Source organism: Dryas octopetala, chromosome 9 (genome assembly GCF_963921425.1).
Source record: "Dryas octopetala chromosome 9, drDryOcto1.1, whole genome shotgun sequence".
Classification (NCBI taxonomy): Eukaryota; Viridiplantae; Streptophyta; class Magnoliopsida; order Rosales; family Rosaceae; genus Dryas; species Dryas octopetala.
Window position 1 is genome coordinate 7704786 of NC_141374.1, and position 27306 is coordinate 7732091.

Below are 27306 nucleotides of genomic sequence, written 5' to 3' on the forward strand. Positions count from 1 at the left end.
CATCAGTTTCGTTAAAAAGGGAACCGGCACCATCACCAATGAAGCTAAGATCGACTAGTTCGGTATGCCAAGAATTCGGTTCGGTTTCAATCAATACGCTGAAACTGAGATTTCTTGAACGATGAGGTTTCTTGAACGACGTCAAAGACATCGAGAAAAAGTGTGTGTGTGAGAGAGAGAGAGAGAGAGAGAGAGAGAGAGAGAGAGAGAGAGAGAGAGAGAGAGAGAGAGAGAGAGAGAGAGAGAGAGAGAGAGAGAGAGAGAGAGAATGAGATTTGAGAAAGAGAAAGACAAAGAGAAAGGAGAGCGGCGCAACACACAAACATGAAAATTATAGAAGAAGATTGTTAGGGTTAGTGATAGTGTTATATTTATAAAAATACAAAAAAATAATAATAATTAGCTTAGGTTTGATTTGATTTTTACTGAAACTTATGTTTGTTTTGATTTTGATTGAAATCCCTTTTTTTAGATTGATCGAGGTCCAAAAATTATGACACATCACCAATCATCAATTAATTTTTTTTGCAAAAAAATTTATGAAATTTGAAATACCTATATTGCCTTTACTTTTTTGTTTTTTGGAATATTGGTCTATATGATCTAGAATTTAATTTTAATTAATTGAAAATATTATTGAAGATCATTTTTGGAGATAATTTCAACTTGAACATATTCTTTTTTCTCTCAACCACATCCAATCATCTGCAACTTTGGCATCAAGGTTCCCTATCCCATTTCCGCAAATTTGTAACTTTGTCCTCAAACTAATTTAGTATATAATATGTTATTTTCTCTCCTTTTTATGTAAATTGGACTGAGTATACACTGAAATAACGTTTTCGTGCATTCATAATACTTTATGTGATTCATTGGATCTAGAACACTAATCTCAACATGATAAAGTATGTTATCATGTCTTTCTTGCCAATTGGGCATGTTTTGGTTGACTTTTGAAGAAATTGGACTTAGCATGCACCGAATTGACGTTTTCGTGCATTCGTAATACCTCATGTGGTTCATTGAGCCTAGAACGTTAATCTCAACATTTAGGCCCGGTTTGAGATTGCGGTGGAGGACCCAAAAGCTGCTGTAGATGACAATTCTCAATCACCTACAGCAGTTTTGGCGTTTGGTAAAAAATAAAAAACTACTTTCCCCCACAATTCTCAACTCCCCACAACAAAAACAGAAAGCAGGTTTCTAAGTGTTTTTGAAAGCTGCAGTGAATCACAACAACAATGAATATTTTATTTTACCCATAATACTCTTATTGATTTCTATAATTTTTATTTGTTTATTTTTAATTAAAAAATATGTCAATTATTAGTTATATTTTATATTGTGATAATTAATTATGATATTTTATTTGTACGATTAAAATTATAATATACTTAAAAAATAATAGGAATACTTATTTAATAATGTTGTTCTTAAAAAATTAATGCTAATAAAAATTTGTAGCCACAAATTTAAAAAATAAGTAAAAAAGCATTTTAGTTTTACCAAACAAATAATGAAAGACACTTTCAGCATCATGTCTATTTTAGTAATTATACACAGTCACAGCACTTTTACATTAACATTTACCAAACACTTTAATATTATTTTTTACACTCACAGCACTTTTGAAAACATAGTTTACCAAACACTCAACTACTTTACCTTACAGCTGACTTACTTCACTGCTGTTTTTTCTCACAGCAATATCAAACTGGCCCTTACTCATTGGTCGTTCCATGCACTCATTACTTTTAGTATGTAACTCGTTGTTTTTTTAACTAGCTAGTATACTAATTTAGGATATTGGGAAATGTTTTGGGCAAATTTTTACCAATTTGGAATTGTGTTTATGGATTTGCGAATTGTTTGTAACAATTTCATATTTTTAGGATTTTTTTTTTAAATCTTTTCAAATACCTCACTATTTGTCACGTATAGTACTAATTTTCTTTTGGTTGTAGTATAGTTGTTCTAGGTTAATTTCGAACTTGCTCAGAATTTTTTTGATGAAATTTGGGGGTTTCAAATTTTCTCTGAATTATCTTAGGATTTACTATGGTTTTGTTTTCAAATGTATCAACTCACATATTGGTACAATTGATCGAAATATACTAATTAACTCACTACTAGTACAGTATATGAAATGTACAAAACTACGTATTGGTACAATTGAAATGTCCCAACCAATATTTTTAAGCAATAAACTAGGTATATGCTGAGAGTTAAGAATATAGATTTAGGGTTTAGGGTTTATATACATTTGAAATGTAACAACCCATACTTTTTTTGGTTTTTTTTTTTTAAGTCAAGTTGAAAAATAAAGCTAATAACTCAGCTGACGTACTACAGTGCGCTCCCAATCCGGTCAACTTTAATGAAATATGCGCGACATGGAACTTTACAGATTTGGTCCACTTAAAAAAAATCGTAGACCAAAATTAATCTAGATATAAAGTAAGTGGAAAAAGTTTATAATTTCCTCTTATTTATTTTTTATTTTTCTTCTAATTAATTAAGTGTAACTTGTTTGACCAAAATTAAAGCATTCATTTTTCAGTTCACAACTCACGTAAAAAACGAAGAAAATCGTTGAGAAAGCGAAACAGTGAAGAGAGATGAGGTGATTGACACCACCACCACCACATTGCCCTTGTTTCACATTGCATTGTACTCCGATCATCACCATGTTCCGTCAAGCCTCACGTCTCCTCTTGGGTCGAGCCTCTTGGCCGAGGAGGGTACGAGCCTTGTGCACGGAGGTCCCAGACACCCCGAGCGGGGACTCGACCTTCATTGAGTCGTGGAAGAAAGTGATGCCAAACATGGAGCCACCCAACACTCCATCAGCCTACATCAGCCCTCGCCCTCCCACCCCCTCTTCCCTCCCTTCCAAACTCACCGTCAACTTCGTCCTCCCCTATTCTTCTGAGCTCTCCTCCAAAGAGGTCGATTGTCTGTGCCTTTTGCTTTGCTCTCTTTCATTGTTAATTCTTGTTTCTGGGTTTGTCTCATATGGTAATGGTATGGATCGGATTGGATTAGCTCATTCATTTGGGTTGGGTCTTAAGTCTTGTTGTTATTTGGATTTTCTAGGTTGGGGTCATTGGATGTGGTATGGTTTGGATTATCTGATTCGATCCATATGTTTGTATATTTGTGAATTTAATTATGTGGAGAAGGCCAAATTAATTTGATGGAGATGAAATTTTTTGAGAAACCCACACAGAAAAAAATGATGGAGATGAACCTATTAATTATCAAACTGTATTTGTTAGGGTTTTTTTTTTTTTTTTTTTTGCTCCATTATATATATGAGTGATTTTAATTACTGATTTTTATGCACATTCTTTTGGTTAATTAGTTTAAATGGTAGGTTTTTTTAGTCATTACAGTTTTTCATCCTGGCTTAATTTGCACTTCAAGAACACAATGATTGAGGATAATTTGTTCTCTAATTGTATATGATTTTTTTTTTTGGCCATCATGATTAGATTCTTGTACTTGTTATGTTTCATCTGAAATATTTTTTTATGATATTCTAGTTCTGGAATTTTCATTGGATGCCTTCTTATGGTGTAAGGTTTGTTAAATCTTTTAAATGGTCGTTCATTTTTATCATTTGGATTTTTTTGGTATATTAAATCAATAAAGTTGATCAGCTCTAGTTTATATTATGTCTATGATTTTAAGCTAGATTTTTTATACAAAAACAATAATATATATCTAGAGTTTTCTGGGAATTCGATCTGAAGTTTCTATTAATTTATAGAAATGTGAACAGTCTGATTTTTCGTATAGTCGATCTGGTTATGCTTCTATGGCCATGAAATTCTTGAAAGAGCCCATCATACGTGAATGGCTTGTTCATGATTTTCTATTACAGTAGTATATATCATTACAATTCATATATAAAAAACAAAGTTTAGTTGGTTGTTGTACAAGTTAATTATCTTTATTTGTTGGAGCATGCTTAATTTTGGACTCCAATTAAATTGGTCAGTCTGTCTTTACATATATATATGCGCGCGTGATACTTGGTTGGTTTCTAGTTTATTGGTTTTGCTATGGTGATGGTGAATATGTATTCGTGATCGATATATCTCATCTGCACACATGTAATATATGTGAAAAGGTCACTCAAGTCAAGTATATATGTCTTCCCTATAGCTAGCTAGTCCTGCAGCTCCACATTTTTAATTCCCCATGTTAATTTATTATTCTAAATCCCTATTAATATAAGAAGTTCAATGATGTGATTCAGGTTGACATGGTCATAATACCAGCAACAACTGGACAAATGGGCGTTTTGCCTGGCCATGTAGCAACCATTGCAGAGCTTAAGCCTGGGGTCCTATCAGTGCATGAAGGGAACGACGTGACAAAGTATTTTCTTAGCAGTGGGTTTGCTTTTATTCATGCGAATTCTGTTGCTGATATAATTGCTGTGGAGGCTGTGCCAATCGACCAAATTGACCCAAGCTTGGTACAAAAGGGGCTTGCGGACTTCACCCAGAAGCTCAGTTCAGCTACAACCGATTTGGAGAAAGCTCAAGCACAGATTGGCATTGATGTTCATAGTGCTATCAACTCTGCTCTAACTGGCTAGCTAATAATTTTATTTGCATGGTTCCACCTCAATTTTTCTTTCTCTGTATGCAATAATCTGCTTGGAAAGATTTTGTCAGTGTCATTTTCAGAAAAATAAAGTAATTTAAGAACCCATAATTTTTTGTTCAAAATCCTTCTCGAGCTGGTAGTCTTGTTGGAGGTTGTGTGCTAGTGATACCATACCACATAATTGGAGAAACTCGAGTTCATTTTCAAGCCTTCCACATTGAGGCTTCAAAATGACATTAATTAAATCAATGATTTTTTCATATTTTAGGCTAAATATTGTCTTTAACCTTGCTTTTGGCCCAGCAATGTACATGCTCTAAGGCAAGATTTAGCTTAAAATGTGAAAAAAATTTCTACATTGATTGGCCAAAGGCAAGACAATTCTTGCCTTGGCAAGATTTTGGGTTAAATTTGGCCTAAAATCTTGCTTTTGCCTGCACAGAAGCCAAGAACCGGTGGAGCCCGCCTGAGAAAAGCAGTAACTGGTGGGTATAGTGGATTTCACGTGTCGCACAACGATTGGAGAGCAAGGGAGCAGCGGAACTCGTTTGTTCTTCATATGGGAGACATTGACTAGCCCACCTTCACATGTTTTCATTTTCACCTTCACGTTTTTTTATTAATAATTGGCTCAGGCAATTAGACAATGACATGTGGTCCAACCAATTAATAAATTAAATAGATTGTCTTTAGCCTTAGCGTTTAACAATGTACAAATTTGTAAATTTGGCTAAAAGCAAAAGCTAAATTTTGCATTTAGCCTTGCATCTTGCCTTTAGCAATTTACATGCTCTAAGGGTGTCAATCATGACTTATAGAGATCTAAAGGTAAAATAATAATTTTACTCGAATTAGGTTAATTTATGAAAGTATCCTAAAATCTCTGTCAGATTTAACTGGAACCTAAAAGGTCAAACCAAGAGGTGTGGGATGATATTAGAAATAGGCTTGAACAAAAATTAATTATAGTTAATTAATTAGGCCTAAGAGAAGAAAATATAATGACGGACTTATTAATTAATTAATAATTAAATTAAATATTAATTACCTAGTCAAATAGTTTAACTTAATTGCTCTACAAACAAGGACAAAAGAATGACAAATTGGTTGCTAATTATACCTGCTAGGAGTTCTAGAGAGGAGTATCCCACGTCAAGAAAATAAACTCTTACTAATAGATACAAGTTGTTGGACATCTTCACTTATTATCAATTAATTTTGTATTGGATGCTCCGATTTATTCATGGTATTAGAGTGCTCGTGAGGAGACGCGTTACTCCCTACATGCGGAATTTCTCTCCTATATATGGCGATCTCGGAGTAATAATGGTCTAGGCCCCATCATTAGGATAAGGGACTAGCTAATTACCAGACTATATGCTCTAAAATGTTGAAATTTGCTGCATCGATCAAGTACTTCAATTACTGTGACTACTCATACTACGATGTGGTTCTCTTTCATTTGCTGCTCCACATCAAATATTGCATGTGGTATATATCAATACAATTAAATTCTTATTGGATACTTTAGCATATATAAATCAAATTTATCATAACATAATACAAAGACAGTGCAGTACTACATGGAAGAACTACCACTTTTTGCCAAAAATTGGGGCTAATGTATAAACAATTTGATAACCTTTTTTCATGCTAAAATAAAAAAATATATCATCACTGTTATTAATTCTATCATTAAATTGACGATACAGAGACAATAGAAGGTAAGATTTGGCTGGGCTAAGTTTGGCAATAGATCCAGCAAGGCTCGGGCTTAACTTTTGGACCCAGAGTCAACTTGTGAGTTGGCCCAGGTGGCTCGTTATGAGCTTTGACTAGCAGCACTCAAAATTACATTTTTTTTTATTCTCTATTATATGTCTTTTATCTTTATTATTTATTATGAGTGTTGCTATTTGCACACTACTTTTTTTTTGCACATCATTTTCTCATACACACTTCTCTTTGGCACACCCCTCCAATTACCCTAATACCCATATTTTATACATTTCACAAAATTTATCACCACAACACACCCCATCATCTCAGACAAAAAAAAAAAAAACACCTAGCCCCTCTCCCTCCCTTACCCCGACCACCTCCCTCCCTTTCTCCTTCCCTCACCCGACTACCTCACTCTCTATTTCCTCCCCGCATCACTGACCCTCATCTCTCTCTCCTCCCTGCAGTACCACATTTTTCTCTCTCTCTTCTCCTTGCATCACCAACTTAAAAATAAAAAGGTTGCAGGCTCGGCGGACCAGTGTCGAACCTGGCTGTTTCATTCGGCAAGTACCTACTAAACAATCATGTTCTATTCTGCCAAACGAAACAGCCAAGTTCAGCACTGGTCCGCCGAACCTGCAACTTTTTTAAGTTGGTGCTGCAGGGAGAAGAGAGAGAAGAAGTGGTGCTGCAGGGAGGAGAAAGAGAGATAGTCGGTGCTGTGCTGGAAGGGTGGTGCTGCGAGAAGGATGGTGATGTGCTAGGATGGTGGTGTTGCGCTAGGAGGGTGGTGCTGTGGGGAGGGTGGTACTGTGCTGGGAGGTGCTGCGAGGAGGGTGGTGATGCGCTGGGAGAAGAGAGAAGTAGTAGATGGGAAGAAGAGTGAGAGAGAGTCAACGATCTGGGAGAGTGGTGCTGCGTTGGGAGGGTGATGTTGCAGGGAGGGTGGTGATGCGCTGGAAGTTGCTACGAGGTGGGTGGTATTGCGCTGGGAGGGTGGTGCTGTGAGGAGAGTGGTGATACGGGGAGGATGATGCTGTTGAGAGGGTGGTGCTACGCTGGAAGGTGTTGCGGGGTAGGTGGTGTTGCGCTGGGAATGTGGTGTTACGAGGAGGTTGGTGCTGCGGGGAGGATGATGTTGTGGGGAGGGAGATGTTGCGAGGAGAGTGGTCATGTGCTAGGAGAATAGAGGAGCTGGAGAGGGAGAAAGAAGTCGAAGAGATGGGGAGCTATGGAAGGCATGGTTGGGAAGGATAAGAGAGATGAAGTGTGTTGGGGAAGGCTTTAGGGTAATTTCACAATGGGACAAATTTTTAGAAATACTAATTAAGTGATGAAGGGTGTGCAAAAAGAAAAAAATAGTGTGCAAATAGCAGCACTTTTTCTTATAGAAGACTGCTATATATATGCACACTCATTTTTCTCTCACTACATACCCCTTTATCACCTCACACCCTTTTTTCTTTTTTATTTCTTTAATTTCTCAAAACGAACCTCAAAAATATTCAAAATACCCTCATTTACACACAACGAAAAAAAAAAAAACACAGCCAACCCACCCCTGACACCGACTTTGGCCACCGCCCCACCCTGACACCAACCTCCATTTATTTCCTTTCTCCTTTCTCCTTTCTCTCTTTTCCTCTCTCTCCCTCCTAGGGACAAGGTCGCCAGCCCCTGCATTTGATCGAAGATAAAGGGAAAGAGGAGAAAGAGGGAAATAGAGAAAGAAGAGAGAAAGGAAAGCCGACAGGTTGAACCGCCGACGATCGATGGGGTGGGGGTGGCTGAAGGTGGTAATGGGTTGTTTTGTTATTCTAGGATTTAGTAAGGGTATTTTGGTCATTTAGGTTAGGGGTTAGAATCGAAATTTACTAAATGAGAGAGAAGGGGTGTTTGTTGAGAGGAAAAATGGTGTGCATATAACATCTCTCTTTCTTATATTCTCTCATTCTTATATTTTCATTTTTTTCATTCTCTCTTACTCTTTGTTAGATGAATGCTATATTGAATGGTCATTGCAATGTATTCATAAATTATTTTTTATCTGATGTTCATCATGTTCATAATATGTTTGGCATAACTTTTTCATTTCAAATTATTTGTAATGATTTAATATTTTGAAGTCAATAAATAAATTGCAGCTTAGTTTAATTACATAATTTACATTACCAAATTTTATTTCACACAACAAAAATTTGGGGAGTAAATAAAGGGGTTCTAAGGTGCTGGGATGTTTTTCTAATATTTTACAAAATAAAATAAAAATGTGTTGAATAGTATTTTTCGGAACATGCTAAGATTTATTTTGCTCGCAAGTCTTAACCAAAGTGTTATTTTTTATAGGGAAAAATTTTCAAACAGGACACTTACTTTGGGGTCAATCTTAGTTTAGGACACCAATTTGAATGTGTCTTAGTGTAGGACACATATTTAGGATTTGTGTTAGTTTGGGATAATCCGTCAACTCCGTTAACTTTTCTGTAAAAAAAAAAAAAAGATAATTTGGTTATTTCATATTTTTAAAACAAATTAAAATTAAAATTTTAAAAAAACTTAAAAACAAAGCTTACTACCTAAAAAAAGCAAAACTTTTTTTGGAGGAAAAAAAAAATTAAAAAGTTTAAAACTAAAAATTAATTTAAAATAGATTAAAAATAATAACCAAAAAAAAAACTGAGATGCAGCAGATCTAGACTGCCCAGCCTATTGTCGATGACAGCTTACCGGTCGGCGGAGGCCTTACCTGCCGACTCGACCCCCCTCTCTCTCTCTCTCTCTCTCTCTCTCTTTCCCCTTTCCGCCCCCAGCCCCTGCCCCGTCACACCCCCAGCCCCCGTCGCACCCCCTACCCAGCACTAGCCCCCCATTCGTCCGCTTTCTTCTTCCCCACCCAAAACCACCCATGCCTCTCTCTCCCCAACTCAACCTGGTTCGCCCCCTCCCCCCAGCCTCAGCCCCCGTTGCACCCCCCACCCAGCACCAGCCCCCCCCACCCGCTTTCTTCTTCCCCACCCAAGACCACCTACGCCTCTCTCTCCCCAACTTAACCCGATTCGCCCCCTCCCCCCAGCCCCAGCCCCCGTCGCACCCCCCACCCAGCACCAGCCCCCTCGCCTGCTTTCTTCTTCCCCACCCAGAACCACCCCTGCCTCTCTCCCCAACCCAACCTAGCCCCTCCCCGACCACCCCCTTCACCCCAACCCAGCCTGCCCCACCCCTTCGCAAGCCCCCCCACCGAGCCCCGAGAGAGAGATAGAGAGAGTTTAATTCTTTTGTTTTTTTTTTTTCAATTTTAATCTTTTTAGTTTTTTAGTAGTAACTTTTTTATTTTTATTTAAAAAAATATATATAAAATGATCAAATTATCCCTTTTTGGACGGAAAAGTTAACAGAGTTGACGGATTATCTCAAACTAACACAAATCCTAAATATGTTTCATATACTAAGACAAACTCAAACTGGTGTTCAAAACTAAGATTGACCCCAAAATAGGTGTCATGTTTGAAAAATTTTCCCTTTTTTATAAATTAGAGTTTGTGTGTGGAAACTGGAAAGTAACTAGATGTGTTGAACATTTTGGATGACAGTAGAATTCTCTCTAATGAATTATTAAATAAAAAAAGGATGATAGGTCTATTTTACTCTCATGTTGATTGCATAGGCACATAATGCGGAATTGACGAGATTGCCCTTTTCGTTCTTAAAATGTGCTTTTAAACCTCGGCTTTAGGGTTTTAGAACCAAAGCGAAGAGTGAAGTGAGAACCTCTCTGTGGCCGCTCTCTCAACTGTCCAACTCCAAGGGTTTCCTCGGAGCAGAAATCAAAATCCCAGGTATTGATTTTTTGGTTTAGGGTTTTGAAGAGCTTGATCATGGTAGAGTTTATGGTATTGTGGTAAAGTAGTACTAAACCTTATTGTGCTTGTTTCATTGTTCATATAAGAGCTCCTGAGCCTTTGAGGGCTTTACTTCTTCATAATATATCTGTAGTCTTATCATTTCTGGGAACATAAAGAGTTAGATAGATGTGAAAGAGTAGTTTGATTAGAAAAACTTAGAAAGAGTTGTTTTTTTCTTACTCTTAAAAGCTTTGCAGCTTTGGCCAAAAAAAAAAAAGCTTTGCAGCTAACTTTAATATACAGGGAAGCAGAGTTGCTCATATTTTAGCCAAACATGCTTCTGCACATAAAACTAATGTCTGTTTTGAAAACCCACATGGTATTTTGTGCAACTTCTAGCCTGGGATTTTAATGATCATGCTTTGTATAAAAGTTACTAGCTCCAGTCATATAATGTGCATCTGTGATAAGTTATGATTAATGAAGTTTTCTTGGAAAAAAATCATAGGCATTGTCCAGTTAAAATTGCCCAGAAGCCAATTCCAATCTGATATTGGGTTTTACCCACTGTTATTATGTTGGGTCTTCTTATTTTTTGCTGTCTAATGTGCAGGAAATGGATTCTTCGGAGCCCAAGGTTTCTAAAGCCATTGAGACAGTGACAGATACAGAGAAGAAGAAGAAGAAGCATAAAGACAAAGACAATGGTTTGGACAGTGACTTCATGATCAAGCCCCAGAACTCAATTCCTTCCTTAGACACCTCTCAGTGGCCCATCCTTCTCAAGAACTATGACCGCCTCAATGTTCGAACTGGACACTACACCCCTCTTCCCTCCGGTTATTCTCCCCTCAAACGCCCTCTTGCTGAGTACATCAGATACGGTGTTCTCAATCTTGATAAGCCCGCCAACCCCTCTTCACATGAGGTCGTTGCTTGGATTAAACGCATCCTTCGTGTGGAGAAAACTGGCCACAGCGGTACTCTGGATCCTAAGGTTACAGGTAATCTCATTGTCTGCATTGACCGAGCCACGAGACTTGTGAAGTCCCAGCAGGGTGCAGGGAAAGAGTATGTTTGTGTTGCACGCTTGCATTCGGCTGTGCCTGATGTTGCCAAGGTGGCTCGTGCACTTGAAGCCCTTACTGGGGCTGTCTTTCAGAGGCCGCCTTTGATATCTGCAGTCAAGAGGCAGCTTAGGATTAGGACTATCTATGAAAGCAAGCTCCTTGAGTTTGATGCAGATAAGCATTTGGTAGTTTTCTGGATTTCTTGTGAGGCAGGTACCTATGTGCGTACACTTTGTGTGCATTTGGGTCTGCTTCTTGGTGTGGGAGGGCATATGCAGGAGCTTAGGAGGGTCAGGTCTGGGATTATGGGTGAGAAAGACAACATGGTTACCATGCATGATGTCATGGATGCTCAATGGGCTTATGATAATTACAGGGATGAGAGTTATTTGAGGAGGGTCATTATGCCTCTTGAGATGCTCTTGACCAGTTATAAGAGATTGGTTGTCAAGGACTCAGCTGTCAATGCCATTTGCTATGGTGCCAAGTTGATGATTCCAGGGTTGCTGAGGTTTGAGAATGATATTGAGGTTGGAGAGGAAGTTGTTCTTATGACTACCAAAGGGGAAGCCATTGCGTTGGGAATTGCTGAGATGACCACTGCAGTGATGGCAACTTGTGATCATGGTGTGGTGGCAAAGATTAAGAGGGTGGTGATGGATCGAGATACTTACCCGAGGAAGTGGGGATTGGGGCCGAGAGCATCCATGAAGAAGAAACTGATTGCAGAAGGGAAATTGGATAAGCATGGGAAGCCCACTGAGAATACCCCTCAGGAATGGTCGAGGAATGTGGTTTTACCGACCGGTGGGGATTCCATAATCGCTGGCACTGCTGCCGCACTTGCCACTGAACCAGCTGTGGCAGTGGATGAGATGACTCTTGTAGACAAGGAGAAGAAGGAGAAAAAGGAGAAGAAAAAGAAGGACAAACATAAGGATGAAGAAGAAGCTGGGGAGGCGCGTAAGCGCAAACTAGAGGAAAGCACTGACAGCCCTGTTCCAGTACCTGTTAAGAAAAGCAAAGGTGACGAAGTTGAAGAAGTCAAGAGTGAAAAGAAGAAGAAAAAGAAAAAGGATAAAGAGAATGGTGTTTTGGATTCTTCAGATGGGGAGAAGTCTGAGAAGGTGAAGGAGCACAAAGATAAAGTTGAAGCTGGTTCACCTAAAACAGAAAAGTCTGAGAAGAAGAAAAAGAAGAAAAACAAAGATGCTGAGGATCATGGTGCTGGATCCCCCACCGGCACTGATAATTTGAAGGGTGATGGCGAGGCTGATAAGAGTGAGAAAAAGAAGAAGAAGAAAAAGATTAAAACAGATGCAGAAGAAGATTAGAGGAAAGGATTAGGATTAGTCTTTAAATTGCAGAACTTTTGAATGTATGCCTCTCTTTTATTTCATCTACAATGAAATTTTCCCAACTTTGGACTTTTCGTATTTCATTTTTGTTAAGTTTTTATGGGCTTCCTGCAGAACTAGTTTTTGTAGTTTAGCACTGTATTTGCAGGCTGTTTTCTCTTGTTAATCGAGTATTTTCATTTCATAATTTTACATTTTGCTTTGCTTGTTTTCCACCCTAAATGTATGAAGGAAAATCCCCTTTCTGATCTAGTTCATGCAGCAGGGTAGTAAAATTATTTGGTTTCTGGGTTAATTTTAATGATGCTATTGAGTACGATTTTCTGGTTTATTAGCTTATAAATTTTAATGAACAAAAGCTTGAAGTTGTGCAGTGAGTGAACATGACTCATCCAAATTGAGCATTTAGCGGTGGGATACATGACCTTTTCAGTGAAGTTCTTCCAGATGACAAGTTCTTCCACATGACCTTTTCAGTGAAATTTGACTTGGCAAAATATCTCTCTATGGCAACTGCTTTGATAACTAACACTACTGTTCCGGCATCAATGTTCTTTGTTAGTGCGCCTCACCAACATCTTTTATAACACTCAAATCGACTCTTATGATGGACTTAACATGGGGGATAAGTGTGAGACAACACATTCAATGATTGGATTGAACACGATTGTAAAATCAATTCATTAAAGCAAATTCAATTCTTGAATGTGTTGTCCGTCATATTAAGCCTTTCATAGAAGCCGGATTGTTAAAACACCAACGCACAAAAAAATATATAAGACAAATTCTATTCGAGTTTAGAATCCGAAAATGATATTATCTATTCATAAAATTTGGTGGCTGTATGTAAGCAGCAAGAGATCTCTCAGATTTATTCATCTTTTATGATGAGTCAGGAGCAGTAAAGGGCGGATCTCTCTCCCAGCGGCATCACTGTCTGGAATAGAAAACTCATGGAAGCAGGTATGGTTTGCATCTCATCTGAATTTCACTCATATTTAGACATGTATGCTTCCATTCTTATAGTTCTGCTCGATATGTGGGTATTCTTCCAACTTGGCTGCAGATGGAGTGTATTGAGTTATACTATTTGCGCACTTACTGTGCTCCCTAGAATTTCATATTCATTTTCCACCTGGCCTCTCATCTAAGGATTGGATGCAACTAGAAAGCTCTCATTTTCCAGTGATAATATGTTGTAGTTGAACCATGAAACCAAATAGCATGCCTAAATATATATTTTTCTTTTTCTTTTTTGTTGTGCTTGTGTTTTTTATATGGAGAGTGGTCTATTCTCTAAACCCTGATACTTCCAGAATTCCTCAAGTTGGTTTTTGTATGCTCACCTTTGCAACCTACCTATAACATGATGGAATGCAGAGCTAGCAGTTTCTTTAGTAAAAATCAGAAGATAGTCTTCATTTGTCACGTAAAGTGTATAAAATCTTTCTTCTATATATAGCCTTCTTTTTGGTTCTGTTACTCTTTCTTCAAATCTCTATAACCAGTCAATGCTATTTTAGGTGTTTCTTCTTGGGTTATCTGTCATCAAAGCTAAACAAGTGATCAATGCTTTTCTAGGTTTTGTCCACTTAGTATCATTATTATTGCCTTTTCTTCGTTCTAATCTATGGTTGCTGAAACATGAAACTTTACACCATTTCTTTTCTGAAAAGCTCACAAATTGATCTGCATAAACATGATGAATTCACAACTAGCCAGATAATTGTAAATGATAATGTAATGTTTTGGTATTAAAAAAATGCAAGGAATTCATTACTATGCCTGATATCTGGAATTAAATATGTAAAATGGAACTCTTGCATTGATCCCCCTTTTATGTTTATACAAATGTACTTGATTGTCTGGATTGTTAGGCTTTAAGCATTGGTTTGCCCGGAAAGGACAAGTCCAAATCTGTGAGCTCAAACTCCATCCTTAAGGAGCAGCTACATGGTGTAATAAACCAACAAGTCATTGGCAATATTATTTTTCTTTGATGGCCATGAATTTAATAGGCAAGAAAATATGAAATTAGGCTTCATCGCAATAACAAAAATATAATGCTGGTATGGTGGATAATGATAGGTCAAGAGAAAGTGGGAAAATCAATTGGGATCAACGGTCCGGATTTCTTTACATGTAAATATGTAAAAAAAAGATTTATATGGTATGAGACCTAGTTGTCTACTTGTCTTCCTCTTGTTTGTCTCTTTGATTTTTCAAGTTTTGTTTTCTCAGTCTCTTTTTTAACAAGAAAACTTTCTTGTAACATATACTGGCCGGTGATGGCATCATCAACATAGATGAGGGTGTGTCTCAAATTTTAATAGGTTAAATTTCATTTTTGGTCTCTAGTTTAGCCTAGGTTCTACTTTGGTCTATGTAATTTCAATTGTTCTGATTTTAGTCTTATACTTTACAAATTGTTCCAATGCAAGAACATGTTAATATTTTCGTCAATTATAAAGTATATGACAAAAATACAACGATTAAACGAAAATGCGAACATGTCATTGAACTGCAACGATTGATAAAATACAGGACCAAAATCAAAACAATTGAAACTACATGCACCAAAGTGAAACCTAACCCAAACTACAAAGACCAAAACAGAAATTTGGTCATTTTAATATCCAAACCACCCCCCCCCCCCCCCCCCCCCCTGTCTGATCCACTCGAGTATAATTCTCGGTAACAATCCAATCCTGGATGTCATATGAGGTCTCACTTGTTAAGGGACCAAAGAAATGGCATGTATTATTTTGCTTAAATAAACAATAATATTTATACAGAACAGGGAATTAATTTATAATTACAAGGGATTTAAAAAAAAAATGACAAGTAGAAGAGAAGCAGAGGGACAAAAGAAAATACAGCAGTTGGCCATCCTCAGTAAATGCAGCCTTGTGAGAACAATGTAATACAACCCAGAATTTCCATCCAAATTCTCAAAAGGAAGTGAATGATTAAGATTTGATGACCAGCTGATTTCCTCTTATTCCAGGGCCATGATTGGTAGAAGTGATTGACAATTTCTTCAGTCTGTTGCTGAACAAATAAGGAGCTGCATGCCATGAGCAAGTGACAACCGGCAAAGTCAATTCAATCACTAGAGAATGTGTAAGAAAATTCATCCCTCAAGGCCCCTGTTATAACTTTGAATGCTGTCTCCAAGGGCATCCACCTTCGAATGCCTGCTCTAACACATCTTCCATTCGCTTTGCTAGTATAATCTGTTACCACAGGTTTTTACAAAACAGAAAATTATGTCGTGAACACAATAACATCTCATACGGTGAAAACCTATCAGGGTAACTACAACTGACAATGCAATCAAAACACCTGACAAACTATGGAGACGGCAAACTTAACCATCTGGCCTCAATTCATTTTATGTCATACACACACTTATTTATTGAGAGACACCTTGCTCCAAATAAAATAAAATAAAAAATTACCTCAAGATTGGCAAGCACAGCTGATGGTACTTCAATTAAGTCCTTCAGATTTTTCTCTGGAAGAATGACTCTTTTAATACCACAACGGTGGGCCGCCAATACCTGCAGTAATGTAGATTCAGGCAATTAATCCAAGATAAACCCTGGGTCATTTACTGATATGTACCAGAATATTACACACAGATTTGCTACAAGACCTGAAGGTTCCTTCAAAAGTTATAATAGACAAAAAAAAAAAAGGTTCAAGTCTTTTGGGATAAACAAGTTTCTTGTAATACGGTAAAATTTCTCAAATCCCTTCTGTAAATGGTGTACAACATTAAATATCAAATGACCATACAATCACCCATGTGGCTCTACAGATCTGCTAGCAGAATGACAGCAAAAATAATATGGGAGCATGTGGTGCATTGCACTACCACGTTTACAACGAAAGCCATTTTAGATTTACCAGACAGACTTGTGTACAAAGTCACAGCTATATACTTCTTATAAGAAGACTAGGAAGTGAATGAGCATACCTTATCCTTGATACCACCAACAGGTAGTACAAGACCCCTCAATGTCATTTCTCCAGTCATTGCGGTATCTGCTCTTACTCTTCTATGACTGAACAATGAAACCAGTGCAGTTACCAGAGTCACACCTGCTGAGGGCCCATCCTTAGGTACAGCTCCAGCAGGAAAATGTATATGAACATCCCGACCCTCCAGAAGATTGGTTTCCTCAGCTGCTGCCAACTTAAGATCTATTGCCCTGGCTCTTACCTAAAGAGACAAGTACAGTCATCATTATCATTAATCATAAGCTAACTTCTCCATGAGCCGAAATTTTGAACATCATGTTCCATCAGTATATTTTGCAATCAGAGAATTAGAGCACATGGGCTAATGCCTAACTTCAAGCAATCCACATTACAACATATTTCTCTACTGTCCAATCCCAGAAACATAAGTAAATCTAACTAGGATCTCAACATAAATGCCTCTGTCAGTAAAAAGGCAAAATTTTGAAAATATAAATGTTAAAGGATATAAAAATCTGAACATAAATGTCTCTGTACTTATTGTCTTAAGATCATTTGACAGTTGATACCAAGCCAACAAAAAAAATGCAGTAAGTTGCTGCTGTAATACATGTACGTATATATATATATATATATCGGTGGCTTCAAGTGTGCACGTACGGACGTTCACATATGAATTTTTTCTTATATACATGTACATATTAAGATTACCTGTTTTAGTTGTTTCAAAAATCAGTTTGGGTATATCCCAACATGCATGAATAAGCAATCAAAACCAATTTGAAAGTGTGATCATCAAGGCACCATCAGAAATGTTTGACTCATGAAACAGTGGCAGGAATTGGTACTTCAAATAAATAAAGATAATTTAGAAGAAAAAAATTACCCATGTCAATGCTATTTGGGCTGATTCTTTGATAACATCTCCTAGTTGACCAGTAAGATGTAATTCACCCTTTCCCACCATTGCTGTAACCTCTACAAATTGGACCTCTCCACCAAAAGCAGTCCAAACAAGCCCAACAGATACACCAGGTGTTGCAACCCGTTCTGCAGCTTCACTGTCATCAAACCTTGGAGGCTGCATTACAACACAAACAGACAACTTCAGAATCTCTTGAGCAATATGATAAGCCGACCAGCAAACTTAATACATGAGAAAACCAAAATACATTGATTATAAAAATTATTCCTAGTTTCTGGAATCTGGACCACCTCACACATGAGGAGCTTAAGCAGTTGAGCCTATTTAAAATGGTAACAAAGACTATAACAAATTGTGAAAAACAAGTTTCGAGAAGCATGGTACTAAAGTCTCCTATGCATCCATTTGCATATGATCATCAAAATAAGATCCCTGAAGTTGACATTCTTCATTACAAAGGACTTTATAAAAAAGAAGCTGAAGAAACATGGTCCTGACACATCATAAAAATGGAACTTGGGGACTTGTCAAATGGCACATTTCCCAGATTGTAGCATATCCAAAGACAAAGTCTAATTACTCTGAATTCTAAATTTTAAGCAAACACTATGCTTATTGCAATTATGAAGCAACCTAACCTAATTATTAAAAATAAATAATAAAAAAACCAAGAATAATTACCCCTAATACTTTTTCGAGCATATCCTCATCCACAATCAATGGCGAAGCAATCTTGAAAGTGCTCGATATCTCATGATTATTCACACCCATTGGAATAACCTCCATTTCTACTTCAGCTCCATCAGCAAGTCTGTTTTCCAGTAGTGGTGACGCAAGCGAGTGCACATCTTTGCTCAGAGATACAGCTTGTTCTTGCTCTGCAACTTTGACAGCTGCTGCACGAGCCAAAGCAGCCAAGTTTCTCTCCAGGTTCCGAACACCAGCTTCTCTAGTGTACCCCTGAATGACAAGTTTCACGATGGCCTACCACAGTAGAGAGACATTTATGATATATTCGTAAATACTTTGGCCTTGAATTAGGCAGTCATTAAAAGGCTATGGCAGAAAAATGTGATATTTAAAGCTAGAAAGATGGTGCCTTTTTTAGATCTAAAGAAGACATGATTGGAAATACCACAATTTTAACACCATTACTACTTGATATGCACACTATGGAATTAACTTAGTACCTCTGGGATTTGAAGAAACTCAGAACTCAAACCATGCTGATCAAGAACTCTTGGAATTAAATGGCGCATAGCTATCTTCAGTTTTTCTTCAGGTGTGTATCCAGGCAGCTCGATAACTTCCATCCTGTCCAAGAGTGCTGGAGGAATAGGCTGCACCCTATTTGCAGTTGTAACAAAAATCACCTTTGAAAGGTCAAATGGAACATTCAAATAGCTATAGGCCTTTAATTAAGGAATCACTTGAATATACTCAATCCCCCCAAATGAAGGCAATACATAAGACTGGTAATTGGAAGGATCCAGGAAGAAAAAAACTTGATTAGAGTTATTTCACATAATTTATGCCATTAAAAATTCAGAAGTCATGTGATATTAAGCTAAACCATCATGTCACGGGCTATATTGACAGTATACTTCAGATTACTTCAATAAAAATTAGACTGAGATAGGGTATAGCAAGAGAACAGGATACTGATCATTGAATGTTTTATTTTGTTCGGGGTCAAGAACCTCCAGTAGAGCTGAAGCTGGATCACCACGCACGTCAGAACCTGTCTTGTCAATTTCATCTAGAAGCATGACTGGATTGCAAACAGCTACTCTCTGAAATACAAAATAATTAAGAAAAATATTAGCCTGCTACATCAATTTCATTTTTCAGTTAGGTGAGGGTATGGATGGGTTGTTTTTGTTGTTGTGTGTGTCCAGTAACCCAAATAAAAGCATCCAAAAGTCCTCAAAAGACCCATTATAGGGAGAAAAAAAAAGAGAAGAAGAGAAGGAAGGGAGAGGAAGAAGAGGGAGAGGGAGAGGGAGAGAGAGAGAGAGAGTAAAAAGAAAAATGAGGCTTCTTTCAATCTAGAAATTTTTTTGTCTAAGGCAGTGATAGATCCAATTTTCAAAAATTATCACTTATCAATTACAAAGTACTCTATTTTGTCTTCTCTTTTTTTTGGTTGGTTTGATTCCCTGAGAACGTAACATTTCATTATGACTGAGACCATTGAACCCATTACCACCTCATAGCAAGCATATGGACATCATACCAGAAGTCCATAAAAATGTTTTATCAAAAAAATAATAATAAATAAATATATATATAGATATATATATATATATATACCTTTAATCCATCAATGAGTCTCCCTGGCATGCTTCCAATGTATGTCCTCCTATGCCCTCGAATATCAGCCTCATCCTTCACACCACCAAGGGATATGCGTATAAACTTTCTGCCCAAAGCAGCAGCAATAGATGATGCCAAAGATGTTTTCCCAACACCTGGTGGGCCAACAAAGCACAACACAGGGCCTCTGGCATCTGGTTTGAGCTGCAATGCAAAGTAACCAACATATGAGCATCAACTTCTAAATGCAAAACATTAAAATAGTCAGGGCAACAAGAACTACATAAATGGTCACCTTGCGAACAGCCAAATATTCAATAATTCGCTGCTTGACCTTGACTAAACCATAGTGATCACTGTCTAGACGTTCTTTAGCAGCCCTTAAATCCAATTCATATTCTTCACTGGCCTTCTGCCAGGGAAGATCAGCAAGAAGCTCCAGGTAAACACGTGAACTATTATATCCAGGTTGCTGGGGTTGCATCTTTTTAAGCCTCCTGAGGCATGAGGAGAAAATAAACTATATAAATGATATGAGAGTTCCCACTAAATTTTAGAACTTGAAGTACAATTATTGTGCACTTAAACAAAGCAACAAAGGCAAGTAGGATAGATTTAAACATTTACTAAAATCAGAAACTTAACAAAAATATATAGCTGTTTGCTCATCATCAAGGCACAGGGATTAATGAATTTTCTTTGATATTCACAGTCTACTATGATCCTTTTCCAGTGAAAGCTTAGTTCACAATGCAAAATTTCACAACGGAACACTCAGAGGAAGAATGATTAAGTCATTATTTTAGTCTTATTTTTCTTTTATACTTATTTTTATCATCACCGTTTTGCAGAAAAGAAACATTACAGACAATACAATCAACAATGGACATAATTAGAAATTACCATCAACTACAGTTCATCAATCCACAGCAGGTCTGGAAAATGCATGTTGAATATGGTCAAAGCAGTGTATAAGGAAGTAAATTTATTGGCAGCAGATTGTCTAAAGTATCACCAGCATCAACCTACCGAAAGTCAGAAATCTACAGAAGAGATCATGATGGTAACCCCTCTTTTCTATACAACTGTATCTGGCCCCAACTTAGCAAAGTCCAAATTTTTAATCTTATTACTAATGACACCCAAGAGTCAGGAATCCTCAATTTTTTGTTTTTGTTTGTAAAGCTGCATAATTCGACGTGGCTTCAGATTTTAAAATGCAATAATATGCACTGGTTGTTATTTTCTGTTCTTACAAAAATTTTAAGAACAATATATTCAGAACAACTTTACCATGAAATGTCAACATAATGCAATGTTGGGCACTAATAAGTGTTTCATCGTTCCCTTTTTCTCAAAAGAACTGAATTTCAGAGAATTCTTTGTTTTGAAGAACCATAACCATATCTTACTCGGCATGGAAAAAGAAAAGGCCAGAATTTATTAAGAATGAGATTAAATCAAAGCTTTAATAACCATCATATGAAAATTGATTTATTTAATGATAAGAAAAAGAAGAAGAAAAAACTACTTCACTTGCCGCACTGAAACGTAGTAACCTTTTATTCCCGTCTTCTAATCAAATTATACCTTAACTCCCTCTGTGCATGCTTCCAGATATTAGAAGGCATTCCTGAACTTTGCATCTTTCTTTCCAGGGCAGCTACATCATCTTCATCATCATCATTGTCGCCAAGCTCCTCTTTTATAGCTCTCATCTGGAATGTGTTTCATTAAGCAAGAAAGGAAGTGGAACAACGATTAGGGTTTAGGCGCTAATGTATAATAATATAGAAAGCCAACAGTCCTTTGGATTCCATCCCTCATCAAACTGAAAAAGTAGAAAAATGTGAGGGCAACATAGTTTTTAATATATGAAAGTTTTCATATTGCTTGAGAAAATCTGAATAAATCACCACTCTCCCCCATAAAATTAGCATTCACTTTCATTCTGTAATCAGCAATTTTAATTAAAACCATTTAATAGTTATTACTTCCATTAAGAGAAAATGGACTAGTTCAGTAAAAGTCTAACTAAATTTCTTATTTTTTCCACTTGAAAAGTTGCCATAGCACTTCAAAAAGAACAAAAATCCTAAAAATGCTACTAAATCCATCCCAAAAATAAATTTTAACAATAAAAATATAAATCACAATACTTGTGATCACACTTTAATGTAGGAAGACAAAAGAAGATGAACTGAATAAAAAAGGAAAATTATCATTAAAAAGCTTTTTTACCCTAATTTTCACTTCCTCAGAAAATCAAAAACTGATATGAAAGTGCATACCTGCTGCCGCAAAAGAAATTCTTTTTGTGATTTTGATAATTGACCCTCAACTTTTTGTGTAATCTTCTCTGCTACATGTATGGACTGTCACAAGGTAAAACCAACATGACTCCTTAAGAAATAGGAGAAGTATCATGATGATTGGATGTAAATGTGCAAAACACTGGCACCAGTGAATCAGCAGTTACCTGCAAATGCCTGTCAACTAACTCGGTAGCTTTTGAAAGTCTTACTTTCAGATCAACGGAATCCAGCATACACAGTTGCTCCTCAAAACTTATCTCAAAGCTAGCAACAAATATATCAGCCAACTTGTGAACCGGAACGGTCTCTAGAAGAACTTTTGTTCTTCCTCCAGTTTTTTGTTTCTGCATGCACAAATGAAAATGAGAGTTGATTTAAAAATATGAATAACAACATAAATCTAAAATAACACAACACTTTTCAAGTAATAAAAGGCTCGAAAAAGTTTTACCCGCAGAGTTATACTAACAAAAATATATATATTATTATACATATCTAATAATAGCAGATTCTGGGTAGAATTCATAAATCAAGAAGCTTAGAGGATGCTCTTCAACCACATCATGGAATTTCAAGCAAACGACATTCTCTAGAAATATTTACCATGAAGCACAACAAAAACCATTTGAAACACCAAGGATATTTGTTGACTAATGGCACTCAGCCTCACAGCTTCAAAAGGAGCTTACATATATGGTAGATAGAGAATACATACATACATATTTGTGTCTCTATAGCGTTTGTATTTCACTATTGATGCCTCTTACTAGACGATTGACCTATAATTTTGAAGAAATCAAGTCTAATACCCCTGAGCCAACTTGCTAACTAAATATTCAGATAACACCAGAAAACAAAATAAAAAGAAATAAAGCAAGACTGATGGTGTCTGTGACTTTATTCTCTAGAAGGTTTTCAAATAAGTGCAGAAAGGCGCTAATATCAGGTATTACCTGCTCAAGAACAGAAATCAGCTCCGTAGCAGTTGCTTTGAACTGGCGAGACAATGTTATAAATTCTGGATCTTGCTCCACTTGCTCCATTTCTAATTAAGATAAGAAGGATGAGAGCAATTCAACATATATGTAGATAAGGGCATAAAACTCATCAATCTAAATATCGTGTAGTTTTGATGGGTACAAATATACAGCACAGTAGAGACAATAACATCTAAAATAAACTCCAGCACATTCTGGTAGACATTTAAAGCAACAAGGAAGTCTTCATAATGTAAGAATGTCACATTAAAAAAATTGTCAATTGTTTAGAGGGAAGCAAAGACACACACCAAAACAGAAAAAACCAATAATATAATACCTAACCATCTTCTTCCTAAGAACACGTGACTTCAGAATTAGATTTCCTAATTTTACGTGAGAGCCTTAAATAATGTGACAGGTCAGTTATGGGACATACATAAACCGGTCAGATTCACAGAAACAACCTCAGTGTGTGGTGTGTGTGTGTGTGTGTGTGTGAGAGAGAGAGAGAGAGAGAGAGATTAAACTATCAAAAGCACATCTAGTCATGGAAAGCAGATTGATATTCAACTAATGAACCAGGACCACACTCATAATCAAATGTAATATATGTGTTGGGGGTTACATTGAACAAACACATTAACACCTGAAGTCTGAACAAAATTTCTTGTACTGAAACAAAAAAGAAAATTGAAAATCAAAAAAACAAGAAAATGCAGGATGTTTCAAACCATAAGGAGTAAATGAACCGATAAACCCTAAAATCTTCCACTAAAAATAAATCCACATACTAAATTGACAACATACCAGTCTTTGTTATTTCAAGAGGAGATATCCGTGCGGTATAATATGTTCCTCTTGTGCTAAGTTCCTGGACGCTGAACCTGCACAAACCTTCAAGGACGACTACATATGTAACCCTCCCACTTGGCTTCTCGACACCTCTTGAGAGATGTAACGCACGCGCAGCAACTCCCCTACGAGTATAAATATCAAATATTATCAACATAATTAGGTTACAACAGAGTGCAAAAACACCAAATAAAAATATATGAACAAGATGATGGAGTTATTCACAGAAAAACAGGAAATAAAATGAACAGAACGCCAGTCTAATGTGGGATGAACCAGAAACCTTATGATGGCCCGTATAAGTGTTAAAGGGCAGTTAAACTGATTGAAATATAGAAAATTAGAACACAAGACACAATTAGATAGACCACCCTGATATCTGTAGTATGAAGTAATAGCACCATAAAAGCCAAACATTTTCCAATACACAATAAAATAGAATTTTGATTCAAATATACCTGTTATGCCAATGAATAACTTCCTGCTGATTTTTTCCGTCTAGCCTGTGACAATCAGATGTACCAACTTGAACTCTTGAGCTTCGTTCCCCAGAATCACTTCCCACACCTAAAATTAGAGAAATTCCAAGAAAATTCCCTCTCAGAAGTGCCATTAAATATAGACACCCACTCATCTGAATGAAAATAGCAAATAAGCAGAAATCACCTTGAGACAACACAGGGGCCACTGTTGCTGTCTCGGCAGCATCTCGAACGGGAAGAATGCCAATTAATCCCTTCTCTTCGCGCTGCCATAACTCTTGCTCCACCAATTTGACACTACATTTATTAGAATTATCATTTTCATCAATTCCATAATCAAGCACTCACAAATTCACAATTCCACACAAACATAATGATTAATTACCTGAAAAACATAACACCAAATTCTGTTTACAAACATATTCACAAGAAAAAAGAAAGTACACATTGAAATTGAAATCCTTTATTGTTAACAGGATTGAAAAACAAAATAGCTCGAGTTTCCGCTCCAACAAAATATGTAACATTGGGTCACAGAAATCAAGTGGAAAATCACCACCAAAGGCCAAAAACCAGACGACACATTTTTTCGACAACAAAGAACCGGAAAAGATGCTCCTCCATTTTGTTTCTACGAAAATTGAAGGAACAGAATTTCCAAACAAGCAGAACAGTTGCATAGATAGCTATAAGGCTCCGCTAAGTTCAAACAGCATTCCAGTACACACAGAATTTTCTCAGCAGCCAAACAAAAAAATGATAATTTTTAAGAAAAAAAAAAAAAAAAAGCAATCAAAGAAAGAGGAGGTTTTTATGTTTAAAAGGAACCTGCTGGGTGAAGTGCACCGAATACGAATGATGGCGCCGGGTAGGAGGACTTTGTTTCTGAAAGGAAGGATACCAAGGCGACTCGGAAGCTCCACCGATTCCGCCATGGTTGGCAACTGAAGAGAAGAAACAGTGATTTTACAGAGAGGGAGAGAGAAGGAGAGAGTCAGAGGAGGAGAGAAAGGAAGGTGGTAAATGCTATGTATGTGGGTTGGTTTTATTTGGTTTGGTTTGGTATGGTTGAGTTGGTTGCGTCTGATTTTTCAAAACGTCGACGGCTTGTGTAGTTGTGAATTCGCTTTTACTTAATTTCTCTTTTCGTTAATATTTTTGTTTTGTTTTCAGCGGTGATATTTTGGGGTGAATTTAGGAATCTTTATGTAACAATTGCTTTTTGTTTTTTTTTTGTTTTTTTTTTGGGATAAAATTTGGAAAATAACTTAAATGTTGCCTCATGTGTCAATTCAAGACATGAATAATGAGTTGTACTAATTTGTCCCCTCAACTTTACTTTAGAATTTAGATGCCAATTTGCCACTTCTGTCAACTCGGTTACAAATTCTATTCAAAAGTTATCATGTGTCACACATGTGATCACTTTTTTAGAGTACATTCGCCATTCTACTTGTAATACAAGTACATAAAAGTCAAACTACTTCACGCACGTAACCTTTTTTTAACGAAAAATGTAGCTAGACTAATAAAATGGGCAAATTGACTTCAAAATTAAAGTTAGGGTACATTGATTCAACTCAAAAGTTTAAGTCATTCTTAAAATATTTTTCCTTTTTTTATGAGGAAAAATTCAAATTTAGGATCTCTTTAAGATTGTTGAGAGGAATATCAGTTGGCCAAGTAGTCTTTTAATATAGAAACTGACAAAGTCGCCAGTCTTCTTTGCTCTGGTTGCGCCATTGCAACTTGAGAGAGAGAGAGAGAGAAAGAGAGAGAGAAAGAGAGAGAGAGAGAGAGAGAGAGAGAGAGAGAGAGAAAGAGAGAGAGAGAGAGAGAGAGAGAGAGGAAAATGAGGGAGACGAGCTACCGAGTATGGTCGTCGATGATGTGGCCGAAGAGTGTAGGGATACTCTTGGTGGGGATGGGTTTGGATGGTTTTTTTTTCATTTTTTATTTTTTAGCTTTTTAATTTAAATTGAAGGGATTATTTTTTGGCTAATTCTAGATACCACCATAATTTATATCTTGTTTGATATTTTTTCCTCACGCTATAATTTTTGACACTTTATTTCCTAAATTTAAATTCATTAAATAGTTTACACCAAAATCATTATAAAATCAATTTCTTTGTTAGTTTTGCACACGTGGTCCTCTAAATTACGATATTTTTCGTGTTAATCATCAACTGAAGCTAAAAATAAAAAAACGAAAAATGACATCAAGCAGAAAGCCAAGTGGTGCCAACATGTGTGCAGAACTAATGGATAATTTGTTGTTCAGTTTTGAGGTAACGTGTTTAATGGAATTGATTTGGAGGGTAAAGTGTCAAAAAAAAATTCTTTTTGCCACCAAAGTATCAAATTCAAAGTTACATTTATGAATTTTAGTCATTTTTTAGTTGAACTCACGAGTTTAAATAAGTTATTAGCTTTAATTTGAAGAAAAAAATTATATTTGGTGCAGAATATTTTTAAATTGTAAATAATATGAAACATAATGCCAAAATTATAAATTTAAATCACAATGACCGAATGTGATTTTGAGTTAAAAGACATGCATAGACTAAATATGTAGTTTACCCAAAGACATGCATATTCTTCATATAAAATAAATAAATGGCTGTAAAATATCTGATATTTTTAATTTTTGTTTCGAATGACATTCACACAAAAACAGAGTATGCACTCAATTATACATAGTATTTTAATAATCAGATATATGTATGTTTTCATTTGGTTTTCATTTTTCAGGTATTTCCCCCACCCTATCATTTGGATATGGTAGGCTGTCCGGCACTTGGACAATATTTGTATTATCTGCGACTTGGGTTT

The 27306-nt window shown here is 36.6% G+C and overlaps 3 protein-coding genes across 3 annotated transcripts; 2 read left to right on the forward strand and 1 right to left on the reverse strand.

Annotated features, from left to right (window-relative positions):
* Nucleotides 1-2609: 2609 nt before the first annotated feature.
* LOC147273606 (ATPase, F1 complex, delta/epsilon subunit) lies at nucleotides 2610-4621 on the forward strand. Its single transcript, XM_086228009.1, has 2 exons — nucleotides 2610-2948; nucleotides 4265-4621. The coding sequence occupies exons 1-2, from the start codon at nucleotides 2688-2690 to the stop codon at nucleotides 4607-4609; spliced, it is 606 nt and encodes a 201-aa protein (XP_086084135.1). The 5' UTR covers nucleotides 2610-2687; the 3' UTR covers nucleotides 4610-4621.
* A 5459-nt stretch (nucleotides 4622-10080) lies between these two features.
* On the forward strand, nucleotides 10081-12828 carry NAP57 (NAP57 homolog). Its single transcript, XM_086257243.1, has 2 exons — nucleotides 10081-10181; nucleotides 10801-12828. The coding sequence occupies exon 2, from the start codon at nucleotides 10804-10806 to the stop codon at nucleotides 12589-12591; it is 1788 nt and encodes a 595-aa protein (XP_086113369.1). The 5' UTR covers nucleotides 10081-10181; nucleotides 10801-10803; the 3' UTR covers nucleotides 12592-12828.
* A 2502-nt stretch (nucleotides 12829-15330) lies between these two features.
* Nucleotides 15331-25528, reverse strand: LON2 (lon protease 2). The gene is made up of 17 exons (XM_086256480.1): nucleotides 25301-25528; nucleotides 24657-24769; nucleotides 24449-24557; nucleotides 23946-24115; nucleotides 23112-23203; nucleotides 22323-22502; nucleotides 22135-22218; nucleotides 21434-21561; nucleotides 20139-20340; nucleotides 19841-20047; nucleotides 19190-19320; nucleotides 18718-18931; nucleotides 18209-18511; nucleotides 17489-17683; nucleotides 16598-16843; nucleotides 16077-16178; nucleotides 15331-15851 (listed from the first exon to the last, which is right to left on the reverse strand). The coding sequence occupies exons 1-17, from the start codon at nucleotides 25405-25407 to the stop codon at nucleotides 15768-15770; spliced, it is 2667 nt and encodes an 888-aa protein (XP_086112606.1). The 5' UTR covers nucleotides 25408-25528; the 3' UTR covers nucleotides 15331-15767.
* Between the last annotated feature and the right edge of the window lie 1778 nt (nucleotides 25529-27306).